General features: G+C 36.7%; 1 protein-coding gene across 12 annotated transcripts in view; it reads left to right on the top strand.

Moving 5' to 3' along the window:
- TRDMT1 (tRNA aspartic acid methyltransferase 1) overlaps positions 1-22,786 on the top strand; it is a 71,585-nt gene that overhangs the window by 30,268 nt on the left and 18,531 nt on the right. For 3 of the 12 annotated variants that reach the window (XM_008002387.3, XM_008002386.3, XM_073018766.1), the window contains 4 exons: positions 8,363-8,472; positions 17,698-17,774; positions 21,461-21,532; positions 22,157-22,222. In XM_008002387.3, coding sequence (XP_008000578.3) covers positions 8,363-8,472; positions 17,698-17,774; positions 21,461-21,532; positions 22,157-22,222 — 325 coding nt within the window. Of the gene's footprint in view, positions 1-8,146; positions 8,268-8,362; positions 8,473-10,985; positions 11,143-17,697; positions 17,775-21,460; positions 21,533-22,156; positions 22,223-22,786 lie in introns of those variants that run through there. The other 9 variants (XM_037983374.2, XM_037983373.2, XM_008002389.3 and 6 more) reach the window with 8 other exon arrangements.

Genomic DNA, 22,786 nt, shown 5'->3' with positions numbered 1-22,786 from the left:
TGTAAAACAGAAAACAAATGTCCACTCATTTTGTATCCTCACTAGAGTGCTCAGTACATGATAGGTAATCTCACAGATATTTACTTACTGCCTGACAATAGCATTATTGGGACTATATTTAAGATATTTGTAAGATAAATAGAATTTTGTAGGTTATCCTGGGAACTTCATTGTAGGTGTTTCCAAGGTAAAAAATTTGACCTAAATGTCAAACAGTTACTAAAAATGAGCATTGAGATAGTCATATAAGATCAGACTTATTAAATACTTTTTAAGCTAGCAGTGTTCTCAGAAACAGGACAACAAGGAGGGTAATCAATAATAATTAGGAGTTGATTTTAGGAAGTGTAAATTCACTCATTCTCTTGTATGTATTCAGTCAGTAGACGTTTATTGAGGGCCTATTCTGTGCCAATTACTGCAATGCCTGGGTGCTGAGAGTACCCATATGAATGAGACATGGTGTCAGCACTGAGATGATCGACCAGTCTAGTGAGAGAGCCACTGTCCTGGGAAAAATGTGACAGAAGAGTGAACTGGAGTGTGATGAGAGTGCACAGATCACCCTTCATGGTCCATCATGGCAAATGAAGCTCAAGTCATTACATCTGCTTTCCAAACCTCCAGTGGCAAGACCAGAAAGCACAGGGAACTACCACTCTCTTCCTTTATAGAACACTCTCTGAGAGTCTGATGCACTTATTCTGTCTCATTAGTCTGACCTTAGTCTATGGCTGCGTCTAGCTGTAGAGGGGTGGCAGATATCCTTTTAGCAGGGTGCATTGCCACAGTGAATAAATTTGATGTTTGGTTATTGAAGAGGAGGAAGAAATAAATGTTGGGATATGCAGATAATTTTTGCAGAGATAGTATAACTAGAAATCATATTTTTGAGTCATTAGTAAAACATATTAGTAAAATTTCATTAGCAAAATTTAATTTGATATAAAATTTACTTCAAAGGGACTGAGCACTAAGGAGAAATTGTGAAGTTCCTTGAGTTCTATAATAGGAAAAAGATGATGTTTGCTATCCACCTTTCGTACTGTTTCTAAAGTACTCATTTGCTTAGTGTTGAGTTTAGCATATTGCTAGGTAGTTTGAAATGGGAAGAGCGAAAAGGGAATTGAAGATTGATTATCATCAAAAAAGGCATGGGACTATTTCACCTAAGGTCCAGCTTTGTCTGGGAAATATGTTTCTCTCCTAATAGACAGTTATAAGTAGAAGGAAAAAAATTAAACATTAATGCAGTGTTACTTCATGTTGATTCCTACAAATCAGGTTTTCTCTGCACTGAATATGGAAAGAGAATTTTTTTTTTTTTTGAGATGGAGTTTTGCTCTTTTGCCCAGGCTGGAGTGAAGTGGTGTGATCTCGGCTCACTGCAACCTCTGCCCTGTGGGTTCAAGCGATTCTTCTGCCTCAGGCCCCCGAGTAGCTGGGATTACAGGTGCCTGCCGCCATGCCTGGCTGATTTTTGTATTTTTAGTAGAGACAGGGTTTTGCCATGTTGGCCAGGCTGGTCTCAAACTCCTGACCTCAGGTGATCCACGCGCCTCAGCCTCCCAAAGTGCTAGGATTAACGGCGTGAGCCACTGCACCTGGCGGAAAGAGAAAATTTATATTGTTTGTCATAGTTTACTTAGAGACTTACTATTTTTATTCCTTAGTAGTTACTTTAAAAGTAGTATCTAGGAAAGGCAAATTAATAGACAAACATAACTGTAAAAGAGCACTTCTCTTGAATCAGTTCTTTAGTTTCTAACCAGTGAATTAGGGTGAAAAGGCCAAGATCTTTGTCAATAATGGCAGGTAGTAAAAGATGATCTGAAGACCTACCCTTCTTACCTAAATGCTCATAGAGTATTAGGGGTAGAAAGTATCTTTAGAGGTTTGCTTTAGTGGGACTATCTTCCTCCACATTGGATAAAACGAGTAATAAATATCCTGGGAAGAAAATTTTTTTGCCCTGTCTTAAAAAAATCCTTTCCCCAATCCCTCCGATTTCTCTCTTTCATTCTAGGGTTTGATAGCAAGGTCAGGAAAGCTTTTCCCATCAATGGGATTAAATTTTAGCCCGTTTTCTGTTTTTCCTTTTTTTTTTTTTTTTTAGTAGAGATTAGAATCAGCTAGTTTTTGTCATTTGTGAAGATCTCTTCCTATATTACTCGAAACTCTTTCAAAAATATTTATCCTGCAGTTCATCTGCCAGATGAACAGTATGAGTCTTAAGCTTTTCTCACTGGTCTAATTTTCTAACCTTAATAATGATAATGATTGTTTTAATTTTGATTTTTGAAATTTAATTAGAATAATCATTATCATTATTATTTTATCTATTTAATCTATAATATTCCAGATAAATGCCAAGCAGTGAATATGAATTTTAATAATTATTGAGCATCTACTATATCCTAGGCATTTGTTACTTATATTCTTTAGAGACCAGTTTATGCCCCTGGAACTTGAGGTCCCTGCATCCTCAGGACTAAGGGTAATGCTGGACTGTGTGGCCTTTCTGTAGCCCCTGCTGAAAGTGGATAACTAAATTGCTTTTTCTCTTCTCTTCTGCTGAGGCAAGCTTCAGGGCTGGTGCGAGGTTAGGGGTTGAGGGGCTGGGGAAGCTGTATTAGCTACCTCATGACATCAACATGACTTTAAATAGACTTTCCTAGAGACGTACCAGAAAGATTACTTATGCCTTAATTTTCTTTCTCAAGGTCCTCCTCAAAACTCCAAATTGCATTATATTATCTGACATGACATCTTTATTTTCCATTCCATGTAAATTCCTTCAGTGTGCTCCTTTTTTTTTACATTAATTTGCCATATTTCTCTCTTATACCACTTCTCTGGCTCTGGTGTGTCTTTTGGTATTTTGTTGAAAAATAAATTCTCCTAAGATGTGTGTGTGTGTGTGTGTGTGTGTTTCTTGTCTAAGATACAGTGTCAAGGATGTGATAATTTCTGTTGTGGGAAGTCAGGGACCCCGAACAGAGGGACCAGCTGAAGCCATGGCAGAAGAACATAAACTGTGAAGATTTCATGGACATTTATTAGTTCCCCAAATTAATACTTTTATAATTTCTTATGCCTGTCTTTACTGTATCTCTGAACATACATTGTGAAGATTTCATGGACACTTACCACTTCCCCAATCAATACTCTTGTGATTTCCTATGCCTGTCTTTAATCTCTTAATCCCGTCATCTTCGTAAGCTGAGGAGGATGAATGTCACCTCAGGACCCTGTGATGAATGCGTTAACTGCACAAATTGTTTGTAGAGCATGTGTGTTTGAACAATATGAAATCTGGGCACCTTGAAAAAAGAACAGGATAACAGCAATCTTCAGGGAACAAGGGAGATATGACTTGGAGCCTGACTGCCAGTGAGCCAGGCGGAGCAGAGCCATATCTCTCTTCTTTCAAAAGCAAATAGGAGAAATATCACTGAATTATTTTTTTCAGCAAGGAACATCCCTGAGAAAGAGAATGTGCCCTGAGGGTTGGTCTATAGACGGCCCCCTTAAGGCGACCGCTTTTTACCCTGGAAGCTGAAGGGATGAAATAAGCCTCGTCTACTGTAGCGCTCCCAGGCTTATTAGGACGGAAATTCCCACCTAATAAATTTTGGTCAGACAGGTTGTCTGCTCCCAAACCCTGTTTCCTGATAAGATGTTATCAATGACAATGTGTGCCTGAAACTTCATTAGCAATTTTAATTTCACCCCATCCTGTGGTCCTGTGATCTCACCCTGCCTCCACTTGCTTTGTGATATTTTATTACCTTGTGCAGCATGTGATCTCTGTGACCCACACCCTATTCATGCACTCGCTCCCCTTTTGAAAATCACGAATAAAAACTTGCTGGTTTTATGGCTCGGGGAGTATCACGGAACCTACTGACGTGTGATGTCTCCCTCGGATACCCAGCTTTAAAATTTCTCTCTCATACTCTTTCCCTTCATTTCTCAAACCAGCCGGGATGCCTAGGAAATAGAAAAGAACCCACAGTAAATATTGGGGGTGGGGTTCCCCCCGATAAATTTCATAGGTCTCCAGCAGTTCCTATCCATATTTTGGCTGGTGGTCTCTTATATTTAGTCAGGTATTAGTAACAATAATAATCTAAGGTATGTCTTGACACAAAGTAAATTTTTTGTTTTTTGACTATTAGCTGAACTTCTATGGAAACTTTCTAAGGAAATTGGCTGTTTGAAAAATATTTTTAATGTATTTTTTATTTTATTCTTGGAAATAATTTATCAGCAATTTTTAAAATGCAAGAACTTTTTTTTTTTTTTCCTTCCCCGAGACGGAGTCTCGCTCTGTCATCTAGGCTGGAGTGCAATGGCGCAATCTCAGCTCACTGCACCCTCCGCCTCCTGGGTTCAAGCGATTCTCCTGCTTCAGCCTCCCAAGTAGCTGGGATTATAGGCGTGCGCCACCATGCCCGGTGAATTTTTGTATTTTTGGTAGAGACGGGGTTTCACTATGTTGGCCAGGCTGATCTCAAACTCCTGACCTCAAATTATGCACCCTCCTTGACCTCCCAGAGTGCTGGGATTACAGGTGTGAGCCACCTCACCCAGCAAAGTGCAAGAACTTTTAAAAGAACCAAGCAGTATACTTTACTAGTAGTGATAAAACATTTGGCAGCAATATTAAGTTCAGATCCTTATAGGTCTGTACGTTCTTTAGTACTTTTATTCCTAACTGAGCCAGCACTTTGAATGAAAGGACATTGGATGTATTCAACCGATATTTCATCTTACAACTAGATGTCAGTGTTAACATACCTGATTAAATGTCTCAGGTATGAGTATAATGAGTAATTCAGTAGTTACTCACCTATATGAGATATACATTAGAAAATAAATAATAAAGAAGGAACAGAATTTTAAAAATGTCTTTCCTTATTTCAAAGTGGACTAGTTATGCCTTAATTTTCTTTCTCAAGGTCCTCCTCAAATCTCCAAACTGCATTATATTATCTAGCATAATATCTTTACAATTACATTTTTTACATTTGCATTTACATTTTGTAAATATTGATTTTTTCCCCATATTAAAAACTATACAAGAACAGTTAAATTTTTTGATTTATTTGGTTAGGAAAGTCAATAAAAGTGTGAACTTGCAAAGCTTTTCACTACTACCAACCAAAAGTTCTTCCCTGCAGCTTTTCCAGAAAGAATCATCAGAAAAAGAAAGGAAAGTATTGCTATTCGTGTGTGTGTGTGTGTGTGTGTGTGTGTGTGTGTGTTTCTTGTCTATTTTGGTAAGAAGCATATTGAAAGCAAGAATTATGTATGTGTCCTCAGTGACATTTCTAACATCTCACCTAGAAGTCTCTCTGGAAATAACGAAATCTACCTTTTAAATTTAGTCCTCATATAAATGGAAGCGTGATGTCCTTATGTATTCCTTACAGAGCCAATCTGACAACCTTTTAAAATAATTTGTATTGTGTTTCTCAGCCAAGCATGGTGGCTCATGCCTGTAATCCCAGCACTTTGGAAATCTGAGGCAGGCATATCACTTGAGGTCAGGAGTTCGAGACCAGCCTGGCTAGCATGGTGAAACCCTGTCTCTACTAAAAATATGAAAATTAGCTGGGTGTGGTGGCATGTGCCTGTAGTTTCTGTTACTCTGGAGACTGAGGCAGGAGAATCAAATTGCTTGAACCTGGGAGGTGGAGGTTGCAGTGAGCCAAGATCACGCCACTGAACTCCAGCCTGGGCAACAGAGTGAGACGCTCTCTCAATAAATAAATAAATAAATAAATAAATAAATAAATAAAATTAAATAATTATGTTTGTCTAAGTAGGCTATCTCACCTTTTTTTTTTTTTTTTTTTTTTTTCAAATCAGGCTTCCTGTTAATAAATACGAAATCCTGAATAATAACTGAAATATCATGAATAAAGTCTAGGCAAAGTAATATGTCAAAGTACTGAAAACACATCTTCTTCCTCTATTTCAATGAGAGGATATTCACGAATCCCTTTCCCAAATTCTGCCTCCTGTTTGAGAATTACTACTCTTGGATCACTCAAGTGATGGAGCTCACATAGGCAAAATTCTATAGAATTATGTTCACTTCGACATTTTTAATTATACATTTTCAAAATCTATATATGTGACTTAAAAGTAAAGAATTTTGGAGATTATAGATTTAAACCGTATACTAAGAAATATCAAGACAACTTGTCTTTGGAGCTCAAGTTAAAATTTTGACAGAATTGACAGGTTTGCTTTTTAAAACTTATCTATAAGTTTAACCTTTTCCTTAGAAACAATAACTGCCCCCCAATTCTATTTTGAGAAGGCAAGTTGAATTAGTGTCAGTAATATGTTAGTACATCCATTTCTCTTAGTGGAAATAACTTTTTAAGTTATGTAGTAAGTCCTAATTTTATAACAGTCTAAAATATGTGCATCAATGCATGCAAGCAGTGCATGTGCTTTTTGGCTTTGAAAATCTATTCTTTCCTGAGAAAGAACTTTCAGTTCATCAGTTTTTGGATCACTATATGAAACATTCATTTGGCAGTTGATTTTTGTCAGTTTTTGTGACCTGCAGGCATATAATACAAGAACATAAAATTAATTATTGATTATAGTACAGATTCAGGACATCACTGTACATTTTCACTCAACCTGAAAAAAAGATAAAAGTCCTATTAACCAATGTCAGGCAATCCCAGTTTGCTTCATATATAGTGGAAATACAAGCAGGCTACATCATGCTGATTAGAACATATTTAACAAAACAGTAAAATAGTACAATGAAGTCTATTTAATTGTCAGCTCTCTTACAGTGATTAGTAGTAGCTTAATTCTTGACTTGAATTATGATAGTTTTGTGATTTTGCAAATTGATCCTTATATATTAGTATTTTCTGTTTAGAAGCCTTCTTGATTTGTATTTCAAGATCTGATGACTTTAACAGATATGATTTATAACCTTCAATTTATTTTATACTAAGGCCAGTAACTAGTTACTACACTTAAATGCAGAAGAGGCAGCTGTCTATGGCATTACTAATTAGACCACCAAGTTTGCAGCACACAGGGAATCTTACTTTTCAGCAGGATACCTCGGGGGTAACTGGTCCTAGCTGAGTGTCTTGAGCCTAGCAGCCATTTAGTATAAATCCCTGGGGACATTTGTGCCTTTCTTTTCTTCCTGGCTTCATCTCTTCTAGGCCTCAGTGGAAGGTTATGATTGTTTTCTGAGTGTATGTGAGCCTTTCTCCTTGCCCTGTCTCCTGTGGTCTGCTTTTATTTCCGTGTGTCTGCTGCATGAGTCCTAGTTTCTCACACCATTCTTTTTTTTTTTTTTTTCCTTTTTTGATATTTGGGCTAAGCTAAGCAGCTAACTATTAAGCAGCTAATGGTGTTAAAGAAATGGCTACTTGGAACTACTATATAATATTGTATTGTTTGATGATTTTCTTAAGTCTCAAATACTTTTATTTTTAAAACTTCACACTTTTTCCTGACTTGGGTCAGGGCATGCACATAATTGGTTTTATAGATGTTTGGGGAAAGAGGGTGGTCATTTTAAAATACAGCTATGGCTGCGATTGTGGAGTTCCAATTCTGACTAACATTAAAGAATATGCTAGAATTCTCTGAATCTGAAAACATTTTGAAAATGCTTTTCTTCACCAGCAAGACAGAAGGGCAGTGAAGACATTCCTTTATAATTATTTCCCTTATTCTTCTTATATTGTCTCCTGGTCTGTCAACATTTAAGATGTTGGTAAATGAACCATTTACATCTGGATACCAATTAATTGTTCATCTCATTTAAAAACTTATGTAAGCTTTAATTGGGCAAATTTTGTCAAATGTGAATTACATCTCAATAAAGCTGTTACTAAAAAAAAAGAAAAAACTTAAAGCATTTTCAATGGTACTGTGAAGCAGCTTTGTATTAATGTGAGAAGGTACAGGACAATTGGTAATTTATTTATATAAAGTTCCAAATCATAGGACTTTTAGAATATGCCTCACTTTTCAATTTTTGGTTTAACTTAGGAAAACTTTCTATTTGACTTATAAGTGTGTTTCTTAATGAGGGAGGAAAGCAAATATAAGAGGTAAGACTAAAATATTTAAATCTTATCTTTAGCATTGGAATGTTGTTTAGAGAGATGAACCAGAAGTCCACGTCCAAATATTTCACTTCATGCCTGGCTTCCCCGGGCCTGACCTTCCATTGACAGTCTGAGATCAGGCTAATGCATGAGGAAGTAAGGAAATGGATTACTAAATTCTGCTATTTTGATTTCTTTCTATAATGAACTTAAGGACTTTTCTTTTCAAGATACTCCATTTGTCATTACAGAAAGCTGTATACCTGCACAAGTGGTGGCTGCCATTGATGTCAACACTGTCGCTAATGAAGTATACAAGTATAATTTTCCTCACACACAGTTACTTGCCAAGACAATTGAAGTGAGTAATTGTCATTGTTTTAATAAGTATGTAGCAAGGGAAATGTGATTGAAAAACACTGGCAAATACTGGTTTCTGGTGGTTTAATTGGAAGGTAAAGCATATATAAATTTAAGAGTTCAGGAGAAGGGAATTAACATTTTATATCCTATCAGAAGATAGCATGCTTTAAAAAAAATGTCCAGCGGCCGGGCACCGTGGCTCACGCCTGTAATCCCAGCACTTTGGGAGGCCGAGACGGATGGATCACAAGGTCAGGAGATCGAGACCATCTTGGCTAACACGGTGAAACCCCGTCTCTACTAAAAATACAAACAATTAGCCGGGTGTGGTGGCGGGCGCCTTTAGTCCCAGCTACTCGGGAGGCTGAGGCAGGAGAATGGCGTGAACCCGGGAGGCGGAGCTTGCAGTAAGCCGAGATCGCGCCACTGCGCTCCAGCCTGGGCGACTGAGCGAGACTCCATCTCAAAAAAAAAAAATGTCCAGCTATAGAGAGGGAGATCAATATTTTGGTCTCTCAGAGAAATAATTGAAATGTAAGGATATGCTTGACTTCTAAATGCTTGTTCTGTAGTGATATCAAACTTCGAAAAAGTATTTACTGTTATTAAATACTTACATAGTATATATAGTATGCAGTAAGAACAAGGGAGAAAATCACTGGGTTTTACTGAATCCTTCTTATTTTAGCAAACCTGTCAAGGTTAACCTTTTTCACCTGTGGTGACTTCAGCACAAGTATTGAAACACTGATTTATGTTGAGTTATTTTTAAAATAATGTGAAATTGGCCGGGCGCCATGGCTCACGCCTGTAATCCCAGCACTTTGGGAGGCCGAAGCAGGTGGATCACGGGGTCAGGAGTTCGTAGACCAGCCTGGCTGACATAGTGAAACCTGGTCTCGACTGAAAATACAAAAATTAGCCAGCTGTGGTGGCATAAGCCTGTAGTCCCAGCTACTCAGGAGGCTGAGGCAGGAGAATCGCTTGAACCTGGGAGACGGAGGTTGCAGTGAGCCAAGATCGCGTCTCTGCACTCTAGCCTGGGCGATTTTGTCTCAAAAAAAAAAAAAAAAAGAAATTGTGTTTTTTCTCCTAATGTATCATGGAAAATTTTACAAACAAATTTTCTCATGAAGCCATTAATTTACATGCAATAAACATGTAGTTTATTGTATGTAATTTTAAGTGGGCAGTTTGAATTTCGACTCAATCATCAACTGTGTAACTACCACCACCACAATCAAGACTTAGAACATTTCCATCATGCTAAGTTGTTCTTAGTGCCACATTTCCGTCAGTCTCCAACCTCAACCCAGGCGACGATGGATCTGCTTTCTTTTCATTATGGATTAAGTTTTCCCTTTCTAGTATATCACAAATAAAATCATAAGAGTGTAATTCTTTTGAGTGGAACTGCTTTTGTTTAGTGTTGATGGTTTTGGAGTTCATCATATTTTGTTGTATATCAGTAGTTTGCTCTTTTTTATTGTTGAGTAATATTTTGTATAATAGAATATCATATACTACAATATGTGTCTCTATTCACATTATTATAGACATTTAAATCATTTCTAGTTTTTTTACCATTACAAGTAAAGTTGCAGTGAACATTTATGTACAAATCTGTGTGGATCTAAATTTTCCTTTATTGTGGATAAATACCTAAATTTATTAAACTTTATGAGAAAATACCAAATTTTCCAAGTTTTTGAAGTGTTTTTACCATTTTACATTGTCACTATTAATGTTTAACCGAGAAATTTCACATCCTTGCCAACACTTGATATTGCTGGTCTTTTGAATTTTAGCCATTTTAGTGAGCATGTAGTGGTATTATGGTTTTTAATTCGCATTTCCCTGATGACTAATGAGGTTGAGTATCTTTTTGTGTGCTTATTGGCAATTTGTATATCTTCTCTGTCAATAAATTTCTTGCCAAATTTTTATTATTTGGGTGTTTGTATTATTATTATTTAATTGTGAGAGTTGTTTATCTTTTCTGGATTTAAGTTGTCAGAAATATGCATAACAAATATCTTCTCCAATTCTGTAGCTTCTCTTTTTATTTCCTTAACTATGTCTGTCAAAACACAGACGTTACCATTTTTGTTTTTTCTTGTAGAGGACATGTTTTTTGTGTCCTAAGGAATCTTTGCTTACTCAAGTTTTCTCCTGTTTTCTGAAGTTTTAGTTTTACATTTAGGTCTTTGAACATTTAGTTACTTTTTGTGTAGATTGTGAAGTATGGGTCAAGATTTATTTGTTTTCTTACAAGGGGACATAATGTTGTCCCAGAACCATTTACTGAAAAGAATGTCCTTTCCCTAATCAATTTATTTGATGCCTTTATGTTAAAAAATCATGTATGTGTGGTCTATTTCTGAACTCTCTCTTCAGTAGTATTTATGTTTATTATGATACCAGTAACACTGTTTTGATTGCTGTAGCTTTATAGTATATATTGAATTCAGGCAGCGTTATGTTCTTGAACTTTTGTTTCTCTTTTTCTAGGTTAATTTGGCTGCACTATTCTTTACATTTCTGTGTAAATATTAGGATCAGCTTGCCAATTTCTAAAAGAAAAAAAAAAAACTGATTGAAATTGCACTGATTCATTTTGGGAGAACTGACATCCTAATAAAATGGAGTCTTCCAGTGCACAGATATGGTATCTCCTTTTATTCAGGTCTTCTTTAGTTTTTATCAACAATGTTTTCTAATACTTAGTGTATAAGTCTCACACATATGTTGGTTAATTTTTCCCTAAATATTTGTGGGGTTTGGTGCTATTACAGGTGAGTCTTTTTGAAATTCATTTTCCAATTGTTTGTTGCTAGCATATAAAAATATACTTATTTTTGTTTATTGCTTTGTATCCTGTGGCTTCTATATTCACGTATTAGTCTCGCTGGCAAAAATGAATTTTTAAAGGATTTTCTCCATATGCAATTATATTGTTTGAAAGACAATTTTACTTTTCCCCTTTCAATTTGTGACTTTTTTTTTCTTATCTTATTGCATTGTCTGGGATCTGTTGTACAATGTTAACTAAAAAGGGTTAAAGTGGATATCTTTGCTTTTTTCCAGATGTTAGGAGTGTAGTATTTAGTCATTTGTCATTTAGTATGATGTTAAAGTTTTTTGTAGATGCCTATTATCAGGTTAAGAAAGTTCCTTAACATCTGATTTCTGAGAATTTTTATTATGAATTGGTGTTGAATTTTCTCAAATGTGTTTTTTGAATCTTTTGATGTGACTATATTATTTTTCATTTTAATGCTTTAATATGGTAACTATATTAATTACTTTTTTGAATATTAAATCAATCTTGCAATTCCTGGAATAAATACTTAGTCATGATGAATCATCTTTTTAATGTAGTTCTGGATCCAGTTTGCTAATATTTTATTAAGAATTTTTGCATTTACCTGCATAATTTTTTGTGTGTTTTCTTCATAATGTTTTAGTATGGTTTCAGTATTAGAATAATAGTAGGGTCATATTTTCTGGAAGAGTTTGTGAGGAACAGATATTAGTTCCTCAATAAACATTTGATAGAATTTTGTTAGTAAAGCCTTTTGGTCCTGGAGTTTTTTTTTTTGTTTTTTTTTTTCCCCCCCCTTTGGGAAGGTGTTTATGAATTTAATTTTTCAAATTGCTATAAGGTTATTGAGGCTATCTATTTGAAAGTGTTTGTTTGCACATATACTTTCATCCTTTTAATTTTATCCTAATTATATTTTTATATTTAAGTTAGGCTTATTGTAGACAGAATATAGTTGGATCTTTTTTCTTATTCAGTCTTATAATCTCTGCCTTTTAATTGGAGTTTTGTAACATTTACATTTAATCTTGTTAGAATATGGTCAAGCTTAATTTAACTACCTTGTTACTTGTTTTCTTTTTCTCTAATCTGTATTTTGTTTCTTTTTCCCTCTTTTCTTGCCTATTTGGATTTTTAAAAAATTCATTATTCTTCACTAATGTCTTTTTCAAGACAATTAGTCATAGTATTTATTCAATGTAAACTGAAATTTCTTTTTAAATATCTACATATCTATATCTATCTTTGTTTTTTTCTTATTGGATTCTCTAGGGTTTACAATATGCATCTATTACTTGTGGAAGCCTACCTTCAAATAACATTATACCACTTTATGTTTAAATTTTCACAGTATACCTCCAATTTCCCCTACTGGTCTATTTTGATATTTTGTCTTGCCTTTTACTGCTAAAAATGTTATAGCCACCAACATACATTGTTACTATTTTTTGGATTAAGTAGTCAAATATCTATTACAGAACTTTTAAAAAGCACAAAAAGTCTTTTACATTTATCTATATATCTACAATTTTCAGCTTTTTTTTTTTTTTTTTTTTTTTTTTTGAGACAGAGTCTTGCTCTGTCGCCCAGGCTGGAGTGCAGTGGCCTGATCTCAGCTTACTGCAAGCTCCGCTTCCCAGATTCACGCCATTCTCATGCCTCAGTCTCCTAATTAGCTGGGACTACAGGCACCTGCCACCACACCCGGCTATTTTTTGTATTTTTAGTAGAGACGGGGTTTCACTGTGTTAGCCAAGATAGTCTCGATCTCCTGACCTCATGATCCACTCACCTTGGTCTCCCAAAGTGCTGGATTACAGGCGTGAACCACTGCACCATGCCTCAGCACTTTTTATCCTCATGTTTTAGATCAAAGTTTGCATGTGATATAATTTTTCTTCTTCCTGAAAAACCTTCTTTAGTGTCTCTTGTTGGGTATATATAGAAAGGGACAAATTACTTTGGTACTTTTGAGTATAAAAGTGTTTTATTTTGTCTTCATTGTGAAATATAATTTTTATGGATTTTTTTTTTTTTTTCTTTTTTGGAGAGACAGGGTCTCACTGTGTCGCCCAGGCTGGTCTCAAACTCTTGGGCTCAACTGATCCTCCCACATCAGCCTCTCAAAGTGCTGGGATTGCAGGCATGAGCCACTGTGCCTGACCCACTGAATCTTTGATTGCATTCATTTTGAAAGATATTTTTGTAAAAATCTGTTTGTTTTCTTTTAATACTTTCCAGTGTTAGCTGGGTTCCTTAATTTCTGACTTAAGGTCTGTAATAATTTCTGTTTTCATTCCTCTTAATATATTGTGTCTTTCTCTGTCTACATTTAAGATTTTATCTTTATCACATGTTTTGAAAAGTTTTATTTTGATGTGCTTTTTATGTTTTTCTTTATTTGTAGTGCTTGAACCTTGTGGTGCTTTTCTTATTTATAATTTTCATCAAATTTGGGGGTTTTGACTATTATTACTTCAAAAACAATCTCTGATCTCTTTCTTCACTTTCTCCAGTTACATATTGTAGAGTAAATGCTAGCTACCAAAGACAGAGTGATCCATGATAAATATCATTAATACCTCTGAAGAAGAGAATGACTCCAGTGGAACAAAAACTCTTAGTAAAAATAGATAAAAATTTTCCTAAAATGAAACTTAGAATATAACATCCATGAGCCCTTCTGGAACAGATGACTCCATCACTTAATCTAGCTAAGCAAGAGATGAATCAAAGTAGAAAACCCAGGAATGAAGCTGCCATGTTAGAAGGAAAACTATGGTTAGAAAATAGGTGAAAATGTTGTAAAGCTTTGCAGTGTAGAAGTAATAATGTAATTGGAGTGGGAAGAGGCAGTGAGACACAAAAAATGTGTCTTTGCAGATAAATGAAGCTATCAATTTTTTAGGACATTGTTCAGTGTTATTACTGTCGGGGTCTCAGCAGAGCTGGGAAAGAGAAAGCTCAGCTGTCAGAGCATCAAAGTAGCTAATTAAGGCAACAAGCCAAAAACAAAGGAGTTAAGCCTTCACTCACTTACGGTGGTGTCACTGGCAAGAATCTAAATGCAGAGACAACGCCACTCTCCCGGTTCCATTTACCCATGGATCTGTGTAGATGTGAGGGCCCTCTCACTGTTGAGGGAATCCTTGGCCTTAAGGGAAGGGCAAGCAGGGAGGGTTAGTAGTGGAAAAGTGCTGGGGACTGAGTCAGGGTGGCACACTCTTCAAGTGTTGTCAGGGTCTTCAGGGTTTCCCACACCTCCCCACACAAGGAGGCCTTGGCAGAGAAGTTCTGCTGGAGGCCTCAGATAAGGAGACCTCGGAATGAAGTCTCTGGGACTAAGTATGCAAATGTTCCAAGAGCATGAGTGCTGGCCTGGTTGCCCGAGACCTTGACTGCACATACACACACACACACACACACACACACACACACACACACACACGTCTAAACCCAGTAACATACCAAATGGTGAAACTTTAAAAGTATTCTCACTAAAATAATAAAAAGACAAGGATGTCCACCATTAGCACGACTACTTGATATTGTTGTGGAACTGTTAGCTAATGCACTTACACAGAGAAATATCATATAAATAGAAATAGAGATTTAAAAATGTGATTGAATATGCCAGAAAACACTAATAAGTTAAGCAAAAATAGTATATGAGGAATACTTAGTGCTTTAATAAGGAGGCTGGCTACAAAAATATGCTAACCTATTGCATACTATATACAAACAAAAACCTACTAGGAAACATAATAGGAGAAAGTTCCTATTTTTAGTAATGACACAAGAATCTATATAACAAGAAATCTAATTCATATGGAGGTTAAAGAGACTTGAAAATGATGAAAGTGTACTGTGGTTTTGGATAGATGGCTGAATATTGTAAAAATATTGGCTCTCTTTCACTAAAACTTCAATAAAATAGTCAAAAGTTGTTGTTTTCTAATCTGCCAAGTTCTTCCTAAAGTTCAAATGAAAATTAAGTTTAAGAATAGCCAGGAAACTTTCTGAGAAAGTAAGCAAGAAGGCAGGCAGAGGGACATATACACCTGCCAGTCAACACGGGATGAACAATGTTAGCACACTGACCTGATCTAATATTGTCTGAAAGCAAAAGTGTTTTCCTTAACTTGTATAGTCATATAATGTAAAAAGTCAATTTCCATTGGCTTTAAAATATTTAGTCATTAAAGATAACCTGTGTATTTCCATGACTGCTTTATTTAATCCAAATACATTTTCATTGACCTAGAATACCAGGTTTAAATAAGTTGTGAATGGTTCAATTTAGTGATGAATTTTTGCCTAATTGCCTTATCAGTTGCCTACACTATTAAAAAATCACTATTTTCAAAAAATGCTCATCATCACTGGCCATTAGAGAAATGCAAATCAAAACCACAATGAGATACCATCTCACACCAGTTAGAATGGCGATCATTAAAAAGTCAGGAAACAACGGGTGCTGGAGAGGATTCAGAGAAATAGGAACACTTTTACACTGTTGGTGGGACTGTAAACTAGTTAAACCATTGTGGAAGACAGTGTGACGATTCCTCAAGGATCTAGAACTAGAAATACCATTTGACCCAGCCATCCCATTACTGAGCACATACCCAAAGGATTATAAATCATGCTGTCATAAAGACACATACACACGTATGTTTCTTGCGGCACTATTCACAATAGCAAAGACTTGGAACCAACTCAAATGTCCATCAATGATAGACTGGATTAAGAAAATGTGGCACATATACACCATGGAATACTATGCAGCCATAAAAAAGGATGAGTTCATGTCCTTTGCAGGGACATGGATGAAGCTGGAAACGATCATTCTGAGCAAACTGTCGCAAGGACAGAAAACCAAACACCGCATGCTCTCACTTATAGGTGGGAATTGAACAATGAGAACACTTGGACACAGGATGGGGAACATCACACACTGGGTCCTGTCATGGGGTGGAGGGGTGGGGGAGGGATAGCATTAGGAGAAATACCTAATGTAAATGATGAGTTTTAATGGGTGCAGCACACCAACATGGCACATGTATACATATGTAACAAACCTGCACGTTGTGCACATGTACCCCAGAACTTAAAGTATGTATATATAAAAAAAGAATCTGTTAAAGCTGTAACTTTTTTAGTGGCTAGCTGTATTAGAGACATTGACTCTGTTTACTTCCTTTTGATTCTAGACATAGGATGCTGCTGGAATAATTGCTATGAGAGATTGTTGTTTTATTTTTACTTTAGTTTTAGGAATTTAGCTGTTATCATTCCATGTCCAGTTGCTTATCATAATGGCCCTGTATATACAGGCTGTTGAACTTGAATGCGATGTGCTAATACCCTGCCCCGTGTGTTCTGGCTGACTGCTCAGTGTAGAATTTTCAGATTGCTTTCCTTAGCACTGCGGAGTCGAGAAGTGCTTTAGGAAATTTTCAATATCTAATTTTGATTTCATTTTCACAGATGTATCTGTAATTATTTAAAATCCTATGATCAAAAACTGATAAGACATGCACATTCAAACTGTTAATACAATGGAGACAACTGACATGTTCCCACGTTAACTCACTCTTTACAGAATTCAGAGTAAAGCTTTTCCTGCTTTTTTCATGTGCTTGAACTTCTTAGAAGTGGGTTATAATTAGGAATGTTTTGATTCTGGACTGATTTCTTTAAGTTTCTAGCTAAAGATGTGCACTGAGAGTGCTTAATGTGAGTTGGCAAACCCCTGACGTGTGCTTCCCTGTGTTTGTCTTCTGAGATATAGAAAGGGAGCTAACATAGCACAGTTTTCAGCTAGTTAGCCCATTAGGAATTCTTTTGATTCATCTTGTCAACAATCATTTGAAGTTCATTGCACACAACTGCAAATATTTGTGGCTATCTGAGAATTAGGCCCTTTTCCATTTGATAATATATTAACAGATGTATATGAAAGGGATGGTGACTGGTCTGCGTATCACATTTGCTAAATAAAGAACATTATTGACAGGTAGGTATTTAAAAATTTCCTAGACCCCATCCCCATGAAAATTGTCAATTATAAAATAAGGTTCTCCATGTTTTACTCCAGAAAACAGCAGTGTTACACTTGAGGCGTGATACAGGCCAGATGTGCTTAGGATCCAGGAAACAATTGTTCCAGCTCTGGGCTGGTGCTGGGAACTTGGGGGGAGTCACTTAATTTCTTATAGCTTCAGTTTACTGCCCCACTTCCTTCACAGTATTGTTTTGAGAAGTTAGTTAACCAAAGTTGATTTGACAAGCATTGTATTATAAACTGTTTCTGATATAGTTATAGTTAGTATTTTCCTTCTTCCCCATTCTATCCATGTTTTTATGTTTTTGTTCCCCCAAATGTTCATTCCTCAGGGCATTACACTCGAAGAGTTTGACAGATTATCTTTTGATATGATTTTAATGAGCCCTCCCTGCCAGCCATTCACAAGGTATGTGTCATAAATATTTCAATGTTGTATTGGTCCATTTTGATGCTGCTGATAAAGACATACCTGAGACTAGGCAATTTACAAAAAAAGAGGTTTCCTAGACTTACAGTTCCATGTGGCTAGGGAAACCTCACAATCATGGCGGAAGGCAAGGAGGAACAAGTCATAGGCAGCAGGTAAAGGGAGAGAGGTTGTGTAGGGAAACTGCCCTTTATAGAACCATCAGATCTCATGAGACTTATTCACTGTCACAAGAACAGCGCAGCAGAGACCTGCCCCCACGATTCAGTTACCTCCCACCAGGTCCCTCCCACAACACGTGGAAATTCAAGAAGAGATTTGGATGGGGACACAGCCAAACCATATCAAGTGTTGAGAAAGTGCTTTTGAAGGACTTACTAAATCAAAGCATACCATAGTGTCAAGCATGGACACTTTGAAGTTTATTAGCTGCATTTCATAGTTTGGAAATTTTTTCATAAATCTTTTTATCTACTTATGTTTGTATGTATTTATTTTTAAATAATAATTATTGTGACAGGGTCTTGCTCTGTCACCCAGGCTGCAGTACAGTAGCATGATCACAGCTCCCTGCAGCCTTAATCTCCCAGGTTCAAGCAATCCTTCTGCCTCAGCCTCCTGAGTAGCTGGGACTAAAGGTATACACTGCCATGCCCAGCTAATTTTTAAATTTTTTGTAGAGATGGCATCTCACTATGTTGCCATGGCTGGCCTGAAAGCCCCGGGCTCAAGCTGTCCTCCCACCTCGACCTCCCAATGTGCTGGGATTACAGGTGGAGCCACCGTGCCCAGCCTCCATTCATATTTATAATTAAGCATTAATCACAAAGGAAATAGCAATTGCTACCAGATGAGCAAATTAATTTGGTCAAAAGTAGATATGCAATGCTGTAGGATACCTCTTTTGTACTTACCTAAGACACAATGTTTATTTCCAGCCCAAATTACCTTAATTCATTTAAACTAATGAGCATTCAAGAATATCTTTCTAATACTGATTAAGCAAAGTGAATTTCCGTAATAAATATTCAAGTCCTAAATTGCTTAATTGTACAATTTAAAAGCTAGTTAAGCATGCACTTGTGAACTTTACATTTCTTAAAATTCATATGTACATTGAATAATTCTGACTTTTCATAGCAACATTATAATCTCTTCATTAAAAAAATTATATATATGTGTGTGTATATATAAATATTTGGCTATATGTTTCAGGAAATTATATCTTCAAGCAAATCTTGACTAATTCATCTTCATTTAGATATTTTCAATAAGAGTCTTTTGAATTATTTTAAATGATAATAGCAGTAGTAATCCTCTAAGTGTCTTACGCAGAGGATGTCATTTAATTTAACAAGCTTATGGGGTAGCCATTGCTGTTATAATGATTTTACAGATGAAAAACTGGGGCATAGAAAGGTTAGTTTTCTCAAGGATATACAATTAAAGAATGTCAGAGCCAATATTTGTCAATCATTTTATATATTCCATGATTTTAAGTAGAATATCATATGTAATAAGCAGTCTAATTCAATGAATGAATATTCTAACGCTAAATTTCCATCTAGGTTTGGATTTATTTAAACAATTCTCTAGGAAATGAATTCCCCAAGGATTTATTGTTCACCTTCAAGCCAGGCATTATTATTATTATTATTTTTTTTTTTTGAGACGGAGTCTCGCTCTGTCACCCAGGCTGGAGTGCAGTGGCGGGATCTCAGCTCACTGCAAGCTCTGCCTCCCGGGTTCCCGCCATTCTCCTGCCTCAGCCTCCCGAGTAGCTGGGACTATAGGCGCCCGCCACCTTGCCTGGCTAGTTTTTTGTATTTTTTAGTAGAGGCGGGGTTTCACCGTGTTAGCCAGGATGGTCTCGATCTCCCGACCTTATGATCCGCCCGTCTGGGCCTCCCAAAGTGCTGGGATTACAGGCTTGAGCCACCGTGCCCGGCCAGGCATTATTTTTGATGCTGTAGTTCCTGTCTTTTGGGAGCTTATAGTCTAATGGGAATGGCTGACAAGTAATTATCTTATAATGTTATCTTAAATTATCTTATAAGTTATATAATAAAAGAATGCTGAAAGTGTCACAGGAGTTCAGAGGAGAAAAGGGCTTGCTGCATACCAAGAGAAGGGAATTCTTTCAGAGGTGATGTCTGAACTGTGTCTGGAAGTAGATTAGGAGTTTATCAGAGCAGGCAGAGGCCATTCCATCTCAGGGTGGCTCTAGTGGAGTATGAGAGTGTGAGAGTGTGGCCTGCGGAGTACAGTGAGCAGGTTATACACAGCAGAATGCAGCTCCAACTCTGTGAAGCCTCAGGTAATACTGCAGAGGGCCCCGTAGCATTCCTACTCCCATCTCCCCCTTGTCTTAGCACAGCTCCAGCTGCTGATGGCAGGAGTAACTGATTCTATAGTCCTCATGTGAAAGTCTGACAGGAAAGGACAGAATAAGAACTGAAGTTTTCTGAGAAGTCTGTTCACATCCAGTCTAATCCCATAGCTGAACCTCAGGTCCACTGCGTTTTGGTCCTGCCATCAGGTGTGAGGAAACTGACCGACGATGCCAAGTAACTTATTTAAGACTCTGAAGATAAATAGGATGCTTTTGAACCCTGGTCCTCTGTTCCTGCTGCTCAGGCTCAATTCAAGTCTTCATTTCTGCTTTATCTTTGGTCATGTTGTGAATCTTATTTGTGGGATCTACTTGCTAGCCCAAATACTGCCTGTTTACATGACTCGTTTTGACCCTAGTTACTCTAACCTCCTGCTTATAGAATCTAGCCTTCAGCTTAAGTCTCTCCTATTTACTTTGGACAAAATTGTGTTAGTTTTACCTACTGCTTTGATTGTCTTAGATTGGCCACCAGTGCCATTAGCTTCAGGTTGCTACTCCATTCAGCAGCTCATTCATCTGAACTCTCGTTATACCACCAAGGGGAGAGCAAAAAGTATAGTCAGCCAGCACATGTGTGTGTGTTTTCTAAACAAAGTGATTTTAAGAGAACAGTTGGTTTTATTCTGCATTGACTTCTTGTTCTTTTTTGATTAATATAAGTCATTTGTCATATTGTTTTATAAAGATAAATTTTAAGTGTACTTGTTAGGTATGTAAGGATTTTTTTTCTTTTCAACCTCTGCCTTCCAGGTTCAAGCAATTCTTGTGCCTCAGCCTCCTGAGTAGGTGGGATTACAGGCGTGCCCCACCACGCCTGGCTAATTTTTGCATTTTTAGTAGAGATGGAGTTTTGCCATGTTGGCCAGACTGGTCTGGAACTCCCGGGCTCAAGTGTTCTGCCCACCTCAGCCTTCCGGAGTGCTGGGATTACAGCTGTGAGCCACCACACTTGGCCTAATTTTTGTATTTTTAGTAGAGACAGTATTTCACCATGTCAGCCAGGCTGGTCCCAAACTCCTGACCTCAAGTGATTCACCTGCCTCACCTCCCAAAGTGCTGGGATTACAGGTGTGATCCACTGCGCCTGGACCCCTTTTTTCTTTTTAAATGAATAAATGTATTTTTTTCTCTGTAACAACAAAGATGACCCTATTTTTTGTGAGGACCAACTTATTTTTATTCTCTGTTTTGACTTAAAAAGTGATTTGACATCTTTTTATCAGATTATCGATAAACTTTTTTTGTGCGTGTGGTTTTTTTACCCCTTTAGGATTGGCCGGCAGGGTGATATGACTGATTCAAGAACGAATAGCTTCTTATATATTCTCGATATTCTCCCAAGGTAAAAAGTTTGGTTCCTGTACAAGCTTACCCTTAATTTGAAACTCCAGGTCTGGAAGAATGTGATGTTTGTCATTTTATAGAGGATAGCCATTTATACATGCTGCCTTGAGATATTGTGCATGTCATTTATCTTCTCCTACCATGACTAATAGAATAACTGCAAATGTTTCACAATTCCACGCTTGCCACCACAGTGAGTGACAGGGAATCACAGCCTAATAGCTAGCTTCTACTGCCTCTGTTCATAGTGTTGATGCAAATGGTGCTAATGTTAGTGAATGCTGTTACCCATGGCCTAGAAATAAGTGCAAACCCTTAAAGCCACCCTTCTATATGAGTAGCAGCCCTTTCAGTTGTCACCACAGAGGCTCTGTGTGAACCCATGTTTGAGACAACTCCAATGGAAATTAACATTTTAAATGTTAACTTTATCAAGTGTGCCATGTTTAAGGGAAAAATGAATAAAATATAAGTTGTCTCCAGCCTTATAAAATTCCATTTTAAAAATAGTTCAGAAAATTACTTACCTTATATTTCCCACAAGTAATGATTTTCTTTACTTTTTCTTCTTAGTAATGAGATATTTAGAATTCCATTTGTTTGTGTTTTTTTTTTTTTTTAGATTACAAAAATTACCAAAGTATATTCTTTTGGAAAATGTTAAAGGTTTTGAAGTATCTTCTACAAGGTAAAAAAAATGTGTTTGTCTTGCATACATCTTAGACTTGGTATATCTTATAGTAGGAACTGTTGTGAAATAAAAATCTTAAAAACCAGTGCATACATTCTGACATTTTATATGTTAAATTCATCAGTGTTGATTTTGACTAATAATATAAAGTATTACAAAGTTTTGTTCAACTGATTCTCTTCTCTTTTGATGTTTTCGAATTTTTCTGGAGTAAGTGGTTAGTAAGAATGGCATTTCTCAATTTTAGCCATTTATATTGGTGCTTATTTCTGTGTAAGTGGAAATGTTTTCAGTAAGAATTAGTCCTGTTGGCAAGTATTTTCTGCCCTACAGCTGGATGCAGGAAGAATCCCTGTGTTGGGGTTCTTTCAGATGGTGGCTCAGCTGGAGAGAAAGCATCACCCCAGTCCTTGCGTCAGCTGCTGTCTGTAACAGTGCTCCCATCTGACTGGCTACCTTGAAGAAGATAGAGTTCTAGTTCCCATGGCAGATTGATCATCACTAGATTAGCAATTCTAACTTTCATCAGTTTAGATAATTTATCTGGCAGCTTTATTTATT

Source organism: Chlorocebus sabaeus, chromosome 9, assembly GCF_047675955.1.
Source record: "Chlorocebus sabaeus isolate Y175 chromosome 9, mChlSab1.0.hap1, whole genome shotgun sequence".
In the NCBI taxonomy this organism is placed as follows: domain Eukaryota; kingdom Metazoa; phylum Chordata; class Mammalia; order Primates; family Cercopithecidae; genus Chlorocebus; species Chlorocebus sabaeus.
The sequence above is the reverse complement of the archived record's forward strand: the minus strand, read 5'-3'. Positions and strand labels throughout refer to the sequence as shown.